The 17109-nt window shown below is 46.7% G+C and overlaps 2 protein-coding genes across 2 annotated transcripts in view; one reads left to right on the top strand and one right to left on the bottom strand.

Moving 5' to 3' along the window:
- Positions 1-17109, bottom strand: part of LOC137412267 (USP6 N-terminal-like protein) — a 1021586-nt gene that overhangs the window by 604980 nt on the left and 399497 nt on the right. The window lies entirely within an intron of this gene.
- On the top strand, positions 1501-7033 carry LOC137432888 (uncharacterized). Its single transcript, XM_068125193.2, has 5 exons — positions 1501-4152; positions 4283-4455; positions 4588-5051; positions 5287-5901; positions 6040-7033. Exons 1-5 carry the CDS (start codon positions 1577-1579, stop codon positions 6886-6888), a joined length of 4677 nt encoding a protein of 1558 aa, XP_067981294.2. The 5' UTR covers positions 1501-1576; the 3' UTR covers positions 6889-7033.

Genomic DNA, 17109 nt, shown 5'->3' with positions numbered 1-17109 from the left:
CTCTGCCAAGCTCATCCTCTCTCCTCTTCCGGCCTCTTTGCCGTGTCTTCCTTTCACCTTCACAAACATTTATTTTTACCTTTTACTAAAGTCATCTCCATATCACACAAAAATCTTAACAACAATATTACCTGAAACTAAAAATCCTAACAGTAAATAATAACAACAAAGGCGGAAATAACGGATCCGCAACACTTGGGATGAAAATGCATCGGAAATAATTAATCTCTTTTAGTCTAGTAGGAAGACTAGGTCCCCCTGCACCCCCCGGAGATATACTTCTAATCAGTGTTTCTAGATTGGAAAAAATGTGTAGAAAATGACTAGCTATGGCCCCAAGCTGAAAAAATGTCCCACATACCATTTTTATGCAAATTACTGCTGCCATTATCAAAAAAACGATTTTTGACATATCTCAGCCAATATTGCAGATAATTGAAAAATGAAGGTGTCTAGACCCATGTTTTGAAGGGCATAGATCATGATAGAACTATTCATAACATGATTACATGTGTCTATGGTATACTAGTATGCATATTAATGCTGTAATTACAAAATAATCAGTTTTACAAATGATAAGGATACGTTAATACTGCAGATAACTTAACATGGTACATAAGGGGTCTAAACCCAGGTATTTTCAAGGTTAAATGTCAACAAGATGCTCCTGAGTCTTGCATAGGGGCGGGACATTGGCAGTAACATTGGTACCACTCAACTTTTCTTCCCACCATTGACTTTGTATTGCGAGAGATTTTCACTTGCTTATTTAAAGGTTTCTCACCCAGCCCACGTAAAATCTACCAACTCCTGCTGTTAACTCCCAAACATATTTTTTTATGTTATCCAATCACAGTGCAGAAATGACAGACTAGAGATCCAAATTAGTGCTGCTATAGCTGCCATTTTACATTTCCATCCATGTAACATGCGCGCTCGCGCGCTCGTATCAATTGGTAATGTCGCGCGCTCGTATCAATTGGTAACGTTGATGTTATTGAATACCTCAGTTGAAAGTTCAGTCTTCCATTCCATCTGTGTGTTGTTCTTGGTATTCATCCTCCAATCTAGCCAGGTAAGATGCTAACTATAATGTTACTCACACTCTTGACTTCAGTTTCTGCATGAAATCATAAACAGGCAGAATAACAGCTGAGCCAGCTAGCACCATGTTAGCTAACGTTAAAGCTAGCCTCATCTATGTACAGTATGTTCCTAATGTCGGTGTAACTTAAACTTTTGTTAATGCCAAACATGAGACATATCTGTTGACTTCTGTATATGAATTGAACCAGAAAGAGGCACGACAGCTGAGCTAGCTACAGTAACTTAGCACAATGTTTCATTGGCCTAGATAGCTAACGTTAGTGTGGAAGAATTTAGATGTTTTAGCTATTAGCACTTTTGATGCCACTAAACATGGTTTAGTCAGCTAAAAAGTACCCTAGTGTAGAACATGACTCAGAACCTCTGTTACCTCACTGAAAACTCAGAGCCTCCTTTCACAGGCACTTTTAACATCATTCGTGATTTCTTATTTGTCATTTAACAGTGATGGTAGACATCGACAGCAAGCATGCCCAAAAGAAAACGGAGTGTAGAACCTGCAGCCCAAAGCTCTCCTCCTACATGCATCCTTCATGTACCATCCATGTCTGATCATGGGGATTTCACGCCCCTCCGTAAAATTAAAGGATCTGCTTCAGAAAAACTGCAACTGCTTCAAAAGATCCGGGATAGACGTCTCAACCAACCGCATGACTCCCCATGTCGTATGCAATCAGTATGTGATCAGATCCCGGCAACTCTTCCTGATGACCTAGAAAGAGTAGGATATCACAGCAAGTGTTATAAGCACTTTGTCCGCCACTTTCATCGTCTGGGAGATGATACAGAACCAGGGCCATCAACCTCATCATGGCATCACTCTCCTCGTAAACCAGGAGGTTCTGCTGAACCCATCTTCCCGCCAGAGTGTATATTTTGTGAGAAAGTTGAGACCAAAGATGCTCATCGCAATACTGAGAGGCCTACAACCTTCCCATCCTTTAAAAACAAAGAAAATGCATGGGAGCAAATCGAAACACGGGCTGAGAAAATGGGTCTCTATCGACTCCATCGAAAGGTGAAAAACAAAGACCTCTTTGCATGTGAGGCCAAACACCATCCGTCATGTTTTAAAGCTTTCCGCACAGCATTCTACAACTATGAGCGTGCGATTCACAGAGCCGAAGCACCAAAGGAGCAGGCTTGCATGTCAGCCGCCCATGAAAAGGCATTCAACTCAGTACTGGAACACATTCAAACCCAGGTCATCCAGCAGAATAAAGTTCTACAGCTTTCTTCCTTGCGCTTGCTCTATGTCGAGGAACTGAAACTGAATGGATATGAGAACTCAAATTATCGGTCAGAGAAACTACTGAAACGCCTACAGAATGACCCAATCAAGGAGCATATCCACTTCACGAAGGTTGATCATGACAAATGTGATGTCATTTCTTTCTGGCTTGTGCACAGCTCAAACATAACAGTTTCCAATGCTCTCGCACGAGCATTCACACTCGGAAGCACAAACAAGAACCAAAATGTTGCCCTCCAACTTCGCCAGGGTATTCTACAGGCTTTCAGAGAGTGTAAAGACCAACCATGGCCACCAACAGCTGAAGACATGGAGCTCAATCCTGAAGACATCCTACCTCCAGACCTTGTCCGCTTTCTCAGCGTGCTAATGACTGGCAAGGAGGGCATCGAGACAGAAAAGGTGAAGCGTCTGGTCTTCTCCATTGGACAAGATCTGTGCCGTGCAGTGTCAGATGGAAAATGGAAGTTACCAAAGCACATTCTCCTCTGTGTGACTGTAAGGCACCTGTTCCGAAGCAAACAGCTCACCACAATACTACACAGGCTTGGACACTCTGAGAGCTACGATTTCGCCTTGGAGTTGGAAACTGCTCTCGCCAAGGTCCTGGATGAAGTCTCAACTTATCGTACACCACAAATTGTGACAGGAGAGGGCAACCTTGTATTCCACTGTGAGTGGGACAACTTGAATAAAACCACTACCAGTGTGCACGGCAGCAACATTGTAAACAGTGCTGGAGGAATCATGGTGCAGGAGGTCAAGCCCGGGTTCGAGAGCAGCAAGGACCGAATGCTACCTACCATCAATAGGTCACAACAGCGTAGCCTGAAGGTCGACACACCAAAAACTCTCCCACCCTTGCACTTTACTCGCGTTGGCCCGAAGTTCCCTGAAGGCTCATCATTCACACCGCCAGCAGAGAATGACACAGTCTATGCCACTACGATGCAAGAGTACTACATCTGGCTCTTCATCAGATACATCGGAAGCTGTGGCCTGCAGCCTGTGCCTGGGCTAGGGGGTTTCACCTCTGCAACTGGTTCTCCCCCACCCAGCAAATCAACAGTCGACTACTGCACGCCTATCCACCAACCGATCACAGACAACGCAGTTGTTCGTGAGCTACTGAAGCGTTCCGAGGCAGCAACTGCTGAGGTGGGTCAGAGATGGGTCCTGAATACATTTGATCTGGGTGTCTGCATGAAAGCCCTTCCCATCATCTGGCGCTGGCCAAATGAATTTGCTAGTCATGTAGTAACGATTGGACCCTTCCACACATCCATGAACTACATCGGGATGCTCACTGGACACAAGATGCGTGGTTCTGGATATGCAGAGATTCTCTTTGAGGCACAACTAGTAACAAGTGGATCTCTCAAAGGTGTTCTCAGTGGAAAGGCCTACGCAAAGTCCCTCTTTTGCCTCAAAACAGTGTGTGAGGCAATGGAGAGGCTGTTGATGGAGAGATTCACTGAGGAGGAGAACATCATGATCTCTGACCCTGCTGTGCTTCTCAGAATGACCCAGTCTTGCAACCGAGAGCACCTCGATGAAGCCCTCAAAGACCCCTCAACTCTACTCCTCATCAAAAAGTACCATGCCTTTGAGGAAAAGGTGCGCAAGGGCCACCTGGGGAAGACAGCTGCCTTCTGGATGTCGTTCATTACCCACTGCCATCTTGTCTTCATGCTCCTCCACTCTGTGAAGACCAACAACCTCCAGCTGTTTCACAAGTGTAACGGAGAGATGGCAGATATCTTCTTCGCCTTTGACGGACACAACTACTCCAGGTTTGTGTAGCATACATGGTAAAATGTATAACCATCACTGAGTAGATTTTAATTGATACTTGGGTTCATGTATTATGAGAGGAGCTATTCCAATAAATGTCTACAGTATTTCCCTCTCTGTACTTTACAGATATCTGACTTGGCTGGAAGTCCACCTGACAAATCTGGAAAGCACGCACCCAGGGGCCAAGGACCTGCTTACTATGGGTGCAATCGCAGTGGCTCGCTCGATGATACCAGGGGCACTCAGTGCTGTCGACAAGACAATGGAAGAAACGTTCATGCGCTTTGCTAAATCATCAGGTACATCATTTTCTTTCAGTACATTATACATTTGAAACTGTAGAAACCAGCTTTATATGATGTAAACTGCTCTTACAAAACATTTCCCTTTTAATGATTGGGTTATGCAATTAAAATATGTTCACTTTTCAGGTGGCTTTGCTGGCCTGTACAGTCAGTTTGGGGCATACCAGAGATGGTGCCGAACAACCACAGCACGGGCACAGTTCTATGAAAAGACCCTTGAGATGGTGGATCTCATCGATGACCCAGACTGCCCAAGAGCAGGGAGACATCGTGAACTAGAGAAGGCAGAGATCAGAAAAGGCGAGGAGGCCGTTCAGCGAACCCTAACTACTATCAAGAACTTCACCAATCCGTTCACCATCATTGATAAGGACAAACTCTACTGCCTGGCCTCTGGTGCTCCCGTCCCCATGGATGTTGAGATGGATGTGTTACAAGCAGAAGCTGTGGGGAAAGCTGCGAAAGCTGACTTCATCAGGCGCCTGGAAAGCGGAGAACCTGAGAGCTTCTTCAACCCAATCAAGAGAAAGAAACTCAAGACCATGGAGGCTAGTAACAAGAAGATCACACTAACATCCTCACAGGGCAAGGTAAGGATGTAATCCAATACCCAAGTGCTTTTGTATTTTATGTTGTATTTTTAAATGGCGTCCTGTACATGCTATATTGAGATACAAGATTGAACTCCAAATTTGTTTATTAAAGACAGTGCACATCAATGAACAATGTAAAGATTGTAAATATGCCAATTTATAGCACATGAATAATTTTCACCTGTAGTCCTTCCTGTAGTACATATCAACCAATCACCATTTATCATTCCAGGTCATCCAGTATCAGGAGCAAAGCAACCTTGCATTCCTGCTCCTTGTCAAGTCTCAGAGTCAAGATGAGCCATTAGACCTGGGAGAACTCATGAAGTACTGCCTGATGCCAGTGCCTCCTAGCCTTGGGACACCAGATGGGTTCTTCTGCAAAACCAACAAAGCCTCCATTCTGCACTACCTTTTAGAGGACACCACACCACAAGATCTGCAATACCCCAAGGATGCCCTGTTCATCCAGGATGGAATGGCGCTGCTGCATACCCTTGCCAACCTTCCCCCAACATGTGGTGAGATATGCTTGCAGGTGCTTGATCAGATGGTGGCCAAGCAGCACTTTCTGTTCTCCACTGACAGTTACCATCCTGAGTCAATCAAAGCGCAGGAAAGGCTGAGGCGGGGCAGCTCAGAGAAGATCATTCTGGCTGGACCAGCAACCAGGAAGCCATATGACTTCAAAATGTTCCTTGCAAATGACGACAACAAAAAGCAGATGTGCCAGCTTCTTCTGAAAGTGTGGAGTGGACAAGAGGCAGCTACCAGGCTGGAGAGAACAGAGATGGCTGTGCTGATCGTGGAGGGGAAGGCCCACCAACTTGCCTCAACGAATGGCAAGGTAAAATTGAAAGCCCTTCGTGAATGGCGATTCAATTTGTAATTTTTCCTGAAAAAAAGGTGATTACCTGTGATGTTTGTCTAGATCTGAAACTGGCAGTGACTGGTGATTGAAATGCGGTGCCTTTTTGTGTTTCAGGTCGAGGTACGTGAACTCCCCACGATCTACAGCAACCAGGAAGAGACTGATACCAGGGTGGTTCTGTACCTCCATCATGCTGCTACCATCGGATACAAGAACGCTGTAGTCAGAACACCGGACACAGACATCCTCCTGATCCTGCTCCACCATGCCCACAACATCAAGCTGACGGTGTACCTGGATACAGGGTCAGGGAAGCATCGCCAACTTGTCAACGTCTCTGAGCTGGCAGAATCCCTGGGAGAGGACTACTGTGCCACTCTCCTGGGGTACTATGTGTTCAGCGGAGAAGACTGCACCAGTGCCTTCAAAGGGAAGGGAAAAGTCGGGCCCTTGAAAAAGCTGGAGAAGAATCCCAGGTTTCACAGGGCATTCGGTGAACTGGGTGACAACTGGGATGCCAACCCTGAGGTGGAGAGGCAGTTAGAAAAATTCACCTGTGTGATGTACGGCCAGAGTCGCGAGTCATCAGTGGACATTGTCCGTGCCAAGCTGCTACGAAAAATGGTGGGAGAGGACAAGACCCTCACATCCAAGTCCAAGGTTGATCTGGCTCGCCTTCCTCCATGCCAGTCTGCCCTGAAGCCGCACATCCAGCGTGTGAACCACCGCGTAGCATTGTACAAAAGAGCCGATCAACCTATCATCGAAAAGCCAAAACCTTATGAGGAGCAAGGATGGATAAGGACTGATGAAGGACTGTTGAAACCAATGTGGTCCAGTGGTCCCATCCTACCAACCTCACTGGTGGATCTTCTGAACACAGGAGAGCACGAAGAGGAGGAGGAAGAGGAAGGAGAAGAAGAGTTTGACTCTGACGATTTCGATGAAAATGATGATGACTGACTCAGTGTAGAATCACTAATGCTAATGATGTTTATCTAAAACAAGCAAGAGAAGAGTGGTCACATTGAGTGCTAGGACTATTTTGACAGTTGTAATATTTAGAAAAATAAAACTTTGTGTTAACGTCTGTGTAGACGGACCTTAATATGAGTCTATTATTTCGTAAAACTGTGATTATTTTGTAAATAAAGCACTAATTAGCATACTAGTATACCATAGACACATGTAATCATGTTATGAATAGTTCTATCATGATCTATGCCCTTCAAAACATGGGTCTAGACACCTTCATTTTTCAATTATCTGCAATATTGGCTGAGATATGTCAAAAATCGTTTTTTTGATAATGGCAGCAGTAATTTGCATAAAAATGGTATGTGGGACGTTTTTTCAGCTTGGGGCCATAGCTAGTCATTTTCTACACATTGTTTCCAATCTAGAAACACTGATTAGAAGTATATCTCCGGGGGGTGCAGGGGGACCTAGTCTTCCTACTAGACTATTTTGAGGAGATGCAACTTTAAAGTTGTTGTGTACCTGGTGCCATGGCTTAGTTGGTTACAACACCTGTTGTGTAAACAGGAAATCCTGTGTTCAAATCGCTGTGGTGCCTTTTTTAATTTAGCACCAAACTAATGGTTTTCCCTGTTTTAATAAAGCTACAGTATAAACCATACTCTAAATACCAGTGTATAAGCCATACCATAAATACTGGTGTATAAGCCATACCATAAATACTGGTGTATAAGCCGTACCATAAATACCGGTCTACAAGCCATACCGTAAATACTGGTGTATAAGCCATACCCGAAATACCGGTGTATAAGCCATACCGTAAATACCGGTGTGTAAGCCATACCCTAAATACCGGTGTATAAGCCATACCATAAATACCAGTGTATAAGCTATACCATAAATACTGGTGTATAAGTCGTACTGTAAATACTGGTGTATAAGCCATACTATATAAATACTGGTGTATAAGCCGTACCGTAAATACTGGTGTATAAGCCATACCGCAAATACTGGTGTGTAAGCCGTACCGTAAATACTGGTGTATAAGCCGTACCATAAATACTGGTGTATAAGCCATACCATATAAATACTGGTGTATAAGCCACACCATAAATACTGGTGTATAAGCCATACCGTAAATACTGGTGTATAAGCCATACCATATAAATACTGGTGTATAAGCCGTACTGTAAATACTGGTGTATAAGCCGTACGGTAAATACCGGTGTATAAGCCATACCATAAATACTGGTGTATAAGCCGTACCATAAATGCTGGTGTATAAGCCATACCCTAAATACTGGTGTATAAGCCGTACCATAAATACTGGTGTATAAGCCGTACCGTAAATACCGGTGTATAAGCCATACCGTAAATACTGGTGTATAAGCCATACTGTGGGAGCTGTGCTCGCATGATAAAACCGGACAACATGGACGACGCCAGGAATGAAGTTTCACTGAGCTATTTATTTCCAGCTCACTCGAAAGAACTCAAAAGCACTGAATCAGCCGATCGAACGGGCGGCAATTTATAAGTCCCGTTCAACACACAAAAGCTACGCCTCTCAGGCGGGGCGTGGTATGCAAATAGGTAAGCCACGCCTCTCAACGGGGCATGGTATGCAAGTCAAGCGTTCGCAAGGGGAAAGGCAAGTCTGGACACATCCGGGCGAGTCCGGACAAGTAACCGCTCGCCGGTTGCGTCATCGGCCGGTGCAAGGTGATTGTGTATGCTTCCGGTAACCGCTACATGCACCCCCCCCCCCCCCCCCCCCCAGAATTAACTTGCACCAGGAGAGTCAGTTTGAGGGGGGTGTGGAAGTGTAAGACTGGTAACTCATTGATTAAAGACTGGTAACGATTTCGTAAATGGATGCCAAGAATGTGCACGAACATGGTAATCTCTTGTCCACCTGGTCACAGCCCCAGGCTGGAGCACCCCCCTATCGTTTGGTAAACGGAACTCGCAGCAGGAGGGGAGCGAGCTGATGCCAGGACTCGGTGCATGCATGACCTCGGGGCATTAGCGGAGAAAGGATTAACATTCAGCGGACAGGGGATTAACTCCAGTTTGTCCATATAAACCAGAGCAAACGTTGAGTCAGAGAGACTTGTGACCAGAAGCTCTGACATACGGAACGGAACGGAACCCTATGAACAGCGCTGAGAGAGAGGACTCATACTCAGAACCTCTGCCCGACGGGAATGGCGGAGGAACATCGGCCGAACAAGAAGGACCATGTGAATAGAGTTAACCTGGTCTATTGAGTCAAACGGTAGTTATTTGGTATTGGAATGAAAGTGAACAACCAGTTAATAAACCAGACCTTTTGTAAAACCTGTGTCCGGTCATTGGAGTCTTGAGTCTCCCCTACCATTTCCCCTACAATCTGGAGGCACCGCTGGAATTTCGAGTGGACGTCGCCAAGGTAAGTATGGCGTCTTGGGGATCTGTCCATTATGAAATATGAATTCTGAAGATGGAGGATTTGGTGTGTGGGACTTGTGATTGTCCATAGGTAATCCAAGGATGAAACGTTTTAAATGACTCTATTTATTCGTGAGCTTGCGAGGACATGACGCTGGGTATTAAAAGCCTTGCCCAGATCTGCGGGCAAATCGGCTCATGAAGTGCACCATGAGGCGATTTGTTTGCCGGTTTGGTAAGGTCCGTACACGTGTACAATCGTGTACACCCGTTTTAAATAAATATTTTTTTTCAGTTTTCCCGCCATGTCCAAAACTCGTAGTGCTTTTGTGGAAAAGCAATGGCAGACCACCCATTGTCACCACTTTCATGAGCTCAGAGAAATAAAAAAAATTCCAAATTCCACTCTGATGGCTCAATGGAAATAGGCAGCAGAATGAAAATCAACAGACAATGGAACAGCTAGCGACGAGTGTTTGTGAGTAACAACCACCCTCTGGTCGAGGCTCATAAAAAAAGTGATACTTATTGATTCGGCACGCTTACAATAGATATTAATGGCGAAGGTTGTGGTTGGTTCGATTTTGCGAAATGAACGTTCTTTGAACAAAGTTTAATGGGATTAAAAAAAAAAAAAGTGTAATTTTGTAAGAATTAAGATATGATTTTTGTCGACATTATAAATACTTTAATATATGTAACGATTTTTGTAACGATCGTCCTGCAAAATGTCTGCTCGTTCTTTTTCCTTTGAGTCGTAAATTCCTGTTGAATTCTCATTAAAATGTGGAATTAAGTACGCTGTGTGATGATGGAGATCCTTGATGACGAATCAGGAATAGTGAATGAGCAAACAAATATCACGGATGGTACACCGGATAAGGAAAATGTAGATGAGACCCCTTTTGCTCAGGTGCTGTGCAGCGCTGCACAAAGATCCATATGAGCGGGGCATGGGTGCTGTGTAATTAGTACACAAAGAACCAATTACTAGGGTGCTGAATAAACACAAAAGATCCATTGGAGCGGGACTCCCGGTGCTGTGATTTATTCAAAGAACCAAATTTTGTAAGAATTAAGATATGATTTTGTCGACATTATAAATACTTTAATATATGTAACGATTTTTGTAACGATCGTCCTGCAAAAGGTCTGCTCGTTCTTTTTCCTTTGAGTCGTAAAATCCTGTTGAATTCTCATTAAAATGCGGAATTAAGTACGCTGTCTGATGATGGAGATCCTTGATGCGAATCAGGAAAAGTGAATGAGCGGACAAAGTCACGGATGGAACATTGACAAACGGTTTTATCTATTATTCGTGTTTTTTTTCTCTAGCGATCTGTAAATACGGGTTTTTTCGCTGTGTAAATAAATGCGCCAGTTCGTCTGACACGCGTCACTGAGAAACGCGCGTCTGTAGGCTTGCCTGCAGTTGGGACCGTGTGTTGGCAAGGAGGCGTACGTAACGATTTTCCGAGGTCTGTAGGGCACGTACATTCGTACACTAGGGCGCGTACACCTGTTTGCACACGCACATTTGCTTAGCACTTGTAAACGTACCCCTGAGCTGCCCGCTCAGGGTGTGCGATTAAGGCAGCGGGCAATGGAATTTTATATACAGATTTTTTTTTTGCACTTGCTCAAAGCACGCTACTTGCTCGGCGTGCGAATGAACGTGCGAACGAATGAACGTGCGTGCGAATGAACAAACACTCATGGAAGAGGTTGAATGATATGATTGGATATTCTTCACACTCATGGAAGAGGTTGAATGATATGATTGGATATTCTTCACACTCAGGAAGAAGTTGGATGATATGATTGGATATTCTTCACCTTCATGGAAGAAGTTGAATGATATGATTGGATATTCTTCACACTCATGGAAGAGGTTGAATGATATGATTGGATATTCTTCACACTCATGGAAGAGGTTGAATGATATGATTGGATATTCTTCACACTTATGGAAGAAGTTGAATGATATGATTGGATATTCTTGACACTTATGGAAGAAGTTGAATGATATGATTGGATATTCTTCACACTTATGGAAGAAGTTGAAGGATATGATTGGATATTCTTCACACTCATGGAAGAAGTTGAATGATATGATTGGATATTCTTCACACTCATGGAAGAGGTTGAATGATATGATTGGATATTCTTCACACTCATGGAAGAGGTTGAATGATATGATTGGATATTCTTCACACTTATGGAAGAAGTTGAATGATATGATTGGATATTCTTGACACTTATGGAAGAAGTTGAATGATATGATTGGATATTCTTCACACTTATGGAAGAAGTTGAAGGATATGATTGGATATTCTTCACACTCATGGTAGAAGTTGAATGATATGATTGGATATTCTTCACACTCATGGAAGAGGTTGAATGATATGATTGGATATTCTTCACACTCATGGAAGAGGTTGAATGATATTGTTACAGACACGGTTTTGGATGTTAGTTTACCGAGCGGTTTGGTATGACCGCGTCTGCACAGTTTACCCGATTCCACTCGAACGTTGGCCAAATCGCGCTATGCTAAATCAATTAAGGAAAGGACACAACGGCTGGGTTAGATGACACGACACCAGGGGTACAGTTCTCAAGACCTCCGGAGGAGGTTATAATATTTGTATGCAGAACGTTTAGATTACAGTGACAAGAGGTACAACATAGGAAGGTGGGCACTTAATCACGGTCTTATAGTAGCCCCGACAGACCACAGATAAACAGGACAAGACTGACTCACACAGGGATTGATGGCAAGGAAGGGCAGGTAGTCGATGGACAGCACAAGGTGCACCTTGGCTCAGGGACAGGATAGCGCGGTCCAAAAGATGCAGGGAGGTCTCTCAGCGCTCGGAGGTGGCGACTTCTCTTTTCAAGCTGGGGGCGCATCTGACGTCACCTCCGGTAAGTGGCTGCGTATATCCAGCGGGGAGTGACACGCCCTCGGCTCGTTAGCTCCGCCCCAGATGGAATCGGCCCGCCGCTTCTTATTGGGTGCGGGGGGTTACCGGGCTCCGCCCTTGACGAGGAGCTGACAGGCAGCCCCTTCGTGGTAACCCCGTCGGAGCACATGGGCAATGGCGGCTAACCAAGCCGGAGTGAGGACGCACACTCCCCGCGCGCTGTTGTTGTAGTTGTTGTTGTTGTTGTAGTTTCATGAGGAAGATGGGAGGAGGTATGGGGAGGTCCTAAACTCACTACTGGTGCCATACAATCACATTCTGGTGCAACGAAGAGTCAGAATTAATGGAAACGAGTCCTTAACTGACATAGACTAAGAATAACTAGCAAGATGTCCTATAGTTGTCTACGTGAGATGCGGTGAACCTGGGCACTACATTTAATGGGGGAAAAAGGGGAAGGTCGGTTCTACAGAGTGTTGTTTACAGACAATGGGACTAGGGAATGGGGGATTGGGGATAGTTGGGGAGTATTGGGGAAATGGGGGAATATTTACAAGCGGATATGGATGGAGGCCAAATCCCATATCCGCAACATTGCACCCTTCTCTACCCTCGGGGCGTCCCGACCCGATAAATTTTTACCTACTTTAGTGTGGCACTCAGATGTAGTTCCCTCTACTATTAACTCTACCCTGAGTGCGACAGTTTTACAGATGTTCACAAATGAGTAAATATGTCCCCCTGCGACGTTGCACCCTTCTCCTCACAGAAACACACCCACAGGATAACCGAATCGCGGAAAGAATTCTCAAACTAAACATACAGCCGGTAGGGAGCATTATTTACACAAGACTACGCTGATATTTACACTACGATCCAGGACCTGTTTTTGGAGGAACACATGCAGATGTTATGCATAGAGAGAGCACGCATGCCAGCATCGATACACCAACCCACGAGTGCTCTGTGGCCTTACGGCCTTTAATAATGTGCAGAGCACCCCATCCAAGCACCAAAAGCACCACCCCATCATGTACAGTCAGCACCATCCGGTGCACCAATAAAGTGTTCAACAATCACCGGTGGTGTCACAGCCGGCCGATGTTCTGCCGCTGGTCTTGCCTTCATGTGGTGCACTTGGCCTTCTTGCTTCTTTAAAAATAAAGAAAGGCGCCAACCGCGTCCATTTCTTTATTGTGGCCGTCAGGGGGCCAACTATTAGTGGTTCACCTGTATGGCATAGGTGCCACGTTGACCCATAGGTCCATCCATGGGTGGTGCTTGCCCGCAAAAGAACTGCGGTCCATGGTGGGTGGCCACAAACATTGCGGTCCATATGGTGTATCGATCCCGGCAGCAAGCAGCGAAAGTGCAGGCCCACAACTGCGGAGCCAGCACCTCTCTCTCCTCTCTCTCTGCCCCAAAGCCAGATCCTCGGAGGTGGGAGACAAAAGAAGAGGACAAGTGAGTAAGGTGGTAAGGGCGCAAAAGTGCACGCAATACAAGATGATGCACACTGGGGGCACATGGGAACCAGGTGAGACAGGTACGTTCCTACCGTATGCTCCCCCCCCCCCCCCCCCCACCAGGTAACCTACATGGCCCCTCCCTTACCCCTTACTGTATCCACAAAACACAACACTACCCATAAACATCTACTTCACAAATCAACAAACGTCCCTACTGTCTTCCCCGTTCCTCCCATAAACCAAATTCGTCTTCTCTCCCTCCTAACCAATCAAATTTGCCATTTCCAACTCTCATCACAATTTGCCATCTCCAACTCAACATCAAAATTTGCCATCACCAATTCATCATCAGTCCCTCCTAAGGAGGGAGAGATGGAATCACCCCAATGTCTCATCCACGTCGTGATGCGTCTCACAAATCCACACAGCAATTCTCATTTCCTGCACACGGAACAAAGAAAACACAGGTGTGGAGTCATCATCATCACCTCAGGTAAGTGGCTGCGTATGGTGCGACAGGTTCATCAATCCTAACTATTTCCTAAATGACTTTAACAACTTTACATTACCCGGGGTCTTTCCCTGCCAATCCATTGGCCAACTTACACTATGGGTTCTAAAAACCAATTCCCATTGCCCAAACTGTGGTGCTTTTCAATTTGGGGTCTCACTCCCCCGATTCATCTCCCGGTGCCCTCGCACAATTTCTGGGCTGTGGCGTGTACCTCTCCCAGCGGGTCTACCCACCTGCACACCTCCACCACTGCAGTTGCCTCCGAGCTTACCTGCTCCTTACCCTAACCTAACTACCTGGGGAAGGCCCTCTGGCGCTCTCCCCACTCGGTGCCCTCTCTGGCACTGGGCTACCCGGGTCCGTCCTCCGGATCCTCGGGCCCCATCCACAACTCTACCGGCTCCCAGAGCCCACCTGCGGCCTCACCTGGCCGACATCCTCACAGTGGTGGAGTGCCCAAACCAACTACACACACTAACAGGCTACACGCCCAGCCATTTCCACAACACGAATGCACCCATCCACAATACCATTCTGCAACCGCACCACAAATGCCAATATCCAACCACAATTTACCTATACCCTCTACCTAACACTTACACTACCCGCCCCGGGTACTCGTGAAAGGGGTCCACTCTTCCCCCATCCACACCTTCGCACCATGCACACCACTCTGTACCACTTACTCCAACTCTCTCCACACACCTGTACTTGCACACCTGTGCTCTCACTCTTGGTGCCGCCTGCACCCTTCTCTCCCCAAGCGCATTCGCGCTGATCCACAACACTCACTACTCACACACTGCTCCACACACCTGTCCAGTTCTCACACACACGGCATCATCTCAGCTAACTACTCCCTTCTGAAACTTGCGCTTCCCAGTCGTCCCTTTAAACTATTGCGCTCCCACGTCATTATCATCCACACTAATCTACCTGCGTCCCCACTACAGGTATCAGTCACTAACTAAACTTAACGTTACCTAATGTCAATCTTCTAGGTCCCTATCAATATCCTAACCCACCCGGGCTAGTTTTCACTGCCATACACCCCATAAGCTATTGCGCATTTGCCCCACTTTTGTGAGGGATGACAGAGTTGCCATCCCACCACATCGGGCATCTCCCACTACCAATTTTGCACATCAAATTTCAACAAATCAAAAATTTGCCAATCACTGCCCATCATCTGCCAATCATTACTGCCAATCCTTTGCCAATCATCAAATTTTGTTTTTCTCTAATTTTGGGGCCAAAACACTAACCTCATCACACAGTCTACTCACTAATGCCTCTCGGTGCGCCAATTCCTGTCCAAAGCCCGGCTTCGTACAGCCAAGCCATGAATGCGGGTTGTTTGGTGCCAGCGGCTGGATACGTCCCGCATTCGGTGCAGGGAAGGAGGTTTACCCGGGCCGAGATCCCACGCACCATCTCGGCACGGAGCCATCCCATGGCTCGATCTCGACCTGCCGGAATGCCTCAACAAAAAGTGGTCGCCATGACGACCCTTCCTATCCAGCTGCCCGCTCCGCCTAGTGGAGCACGGATGCGGCCGTTCCACGCGAGGCCCAGCGTGGATCGCGCACGGCGGTCCTTTCGAACCCGCCGTGGCTCAGATCCCCGCTGGTCCTCGCGGCACGCGAAGCTGCCCGACGCGCACCGAGGGCCCGCTTCGGCTAAAAGTCGACCTAACCTTTAACCCGGTTACCGTCGATGCTTCACCTGCATGCTTACACCCCGCAGCCCGTTCCTTGCTCACACATCCAGCCGTTTCCATGCTCCTCGTACCTTTCCTTACACACCCAGGCACACTCACTCCACTCCCAGCCTTGGTCACATACCTGACCACCGAACACCTTGGCACACATTCGTTGGTCGCACACCTCACCAACACACCTCTTCGCGCCCCCTCCTCGGTCACCTCCTCTGTGACAATCACAGGGGTGCTCTCATTCGCACACCCAACCACGTGCCTCACTACCAATTCCAGCGTGCATTCCCACTCACGCTCTACCATTCCAGGTGTGCATCCTTTCTCACCTGTCACAACCAACTCACGCTCCTTGTCACTCTCACTACTCTCACCTCCATTCTTGACAGCGCACTCACCCTTACTCTTGACAGCGCACTCTTTCCTCATGCACCCGTCCGTTACACACCTCTCTCGCGCACACTCTTGCGCACACTCTCCCGTCACACCCTCTGTAACACTCACCACAGGTGTGCATTCTTCCTTGCCCTTGACAGCGCACTCTTTCCCCATGCACCTGTCCGTCACACACCTTTCTCGCGCACACTCTTGCGCACACTCTCCCGTCACACCCTCTGTAACACTTACCACACCGCGCTTCCATGTGCCCCCTCGCACACGTGCTACGACCGACTCACTCTCGCCAGCACCCTCACTCCTTGGCACGCACTTTTTCCTCACACACCCCAGAGTCGGACTTCTCGCACACCTCCTTTTTCGCACACCAGACCTGTCGCACACTTCACCAACGGCCTCTCACGAACACCCGGGTCCATCTCGACCCCCAAGCTCCTTAAATCACCTGGCGCATCATACGCACGACCATATTGGTCACCACTTACACCGGGTCCTCTTTCTCTTCGCTTCTCCTCCATCACCTGCGAATCCCTCATCCGGTTAATGAGCACATCATCACGATCCGAACACAGACTTTGGACCAATTCTTTTTACCTCCTCTTTTATCTCTTTCTTATCCTCTCTCCGTCGCTTCTTAATTTCGCTCACCCCTTCTTCCACTTCTTCTAATTTCTGTTTCACCTCCTTCATCTCCTCGTGCGCCCCTTTAAGTTCTTCCTCTAACTCCACTTTATTTTTTTCTATGTGCTCCAGCAC

The sequence above is a fragment of the Myxine glutinosa genome, chromosome 1, assembly GCF_964187855.1.
Source record: "Myxine glutinosa chromosome 1, kmMyxGlut1.1, whole genome shotgun sequence".
In the NCBI taxonomy this organism is placed as follows: domain Eukaryota; kingdom Metazoa; phylum Chordata; class Myxini; order Myxiniformes; family Myxinidae; genus Myxine; species Myxine glutinosa.
This window is presented reverse-complemented; position numbering and strand designations above follow the sequence as displayed.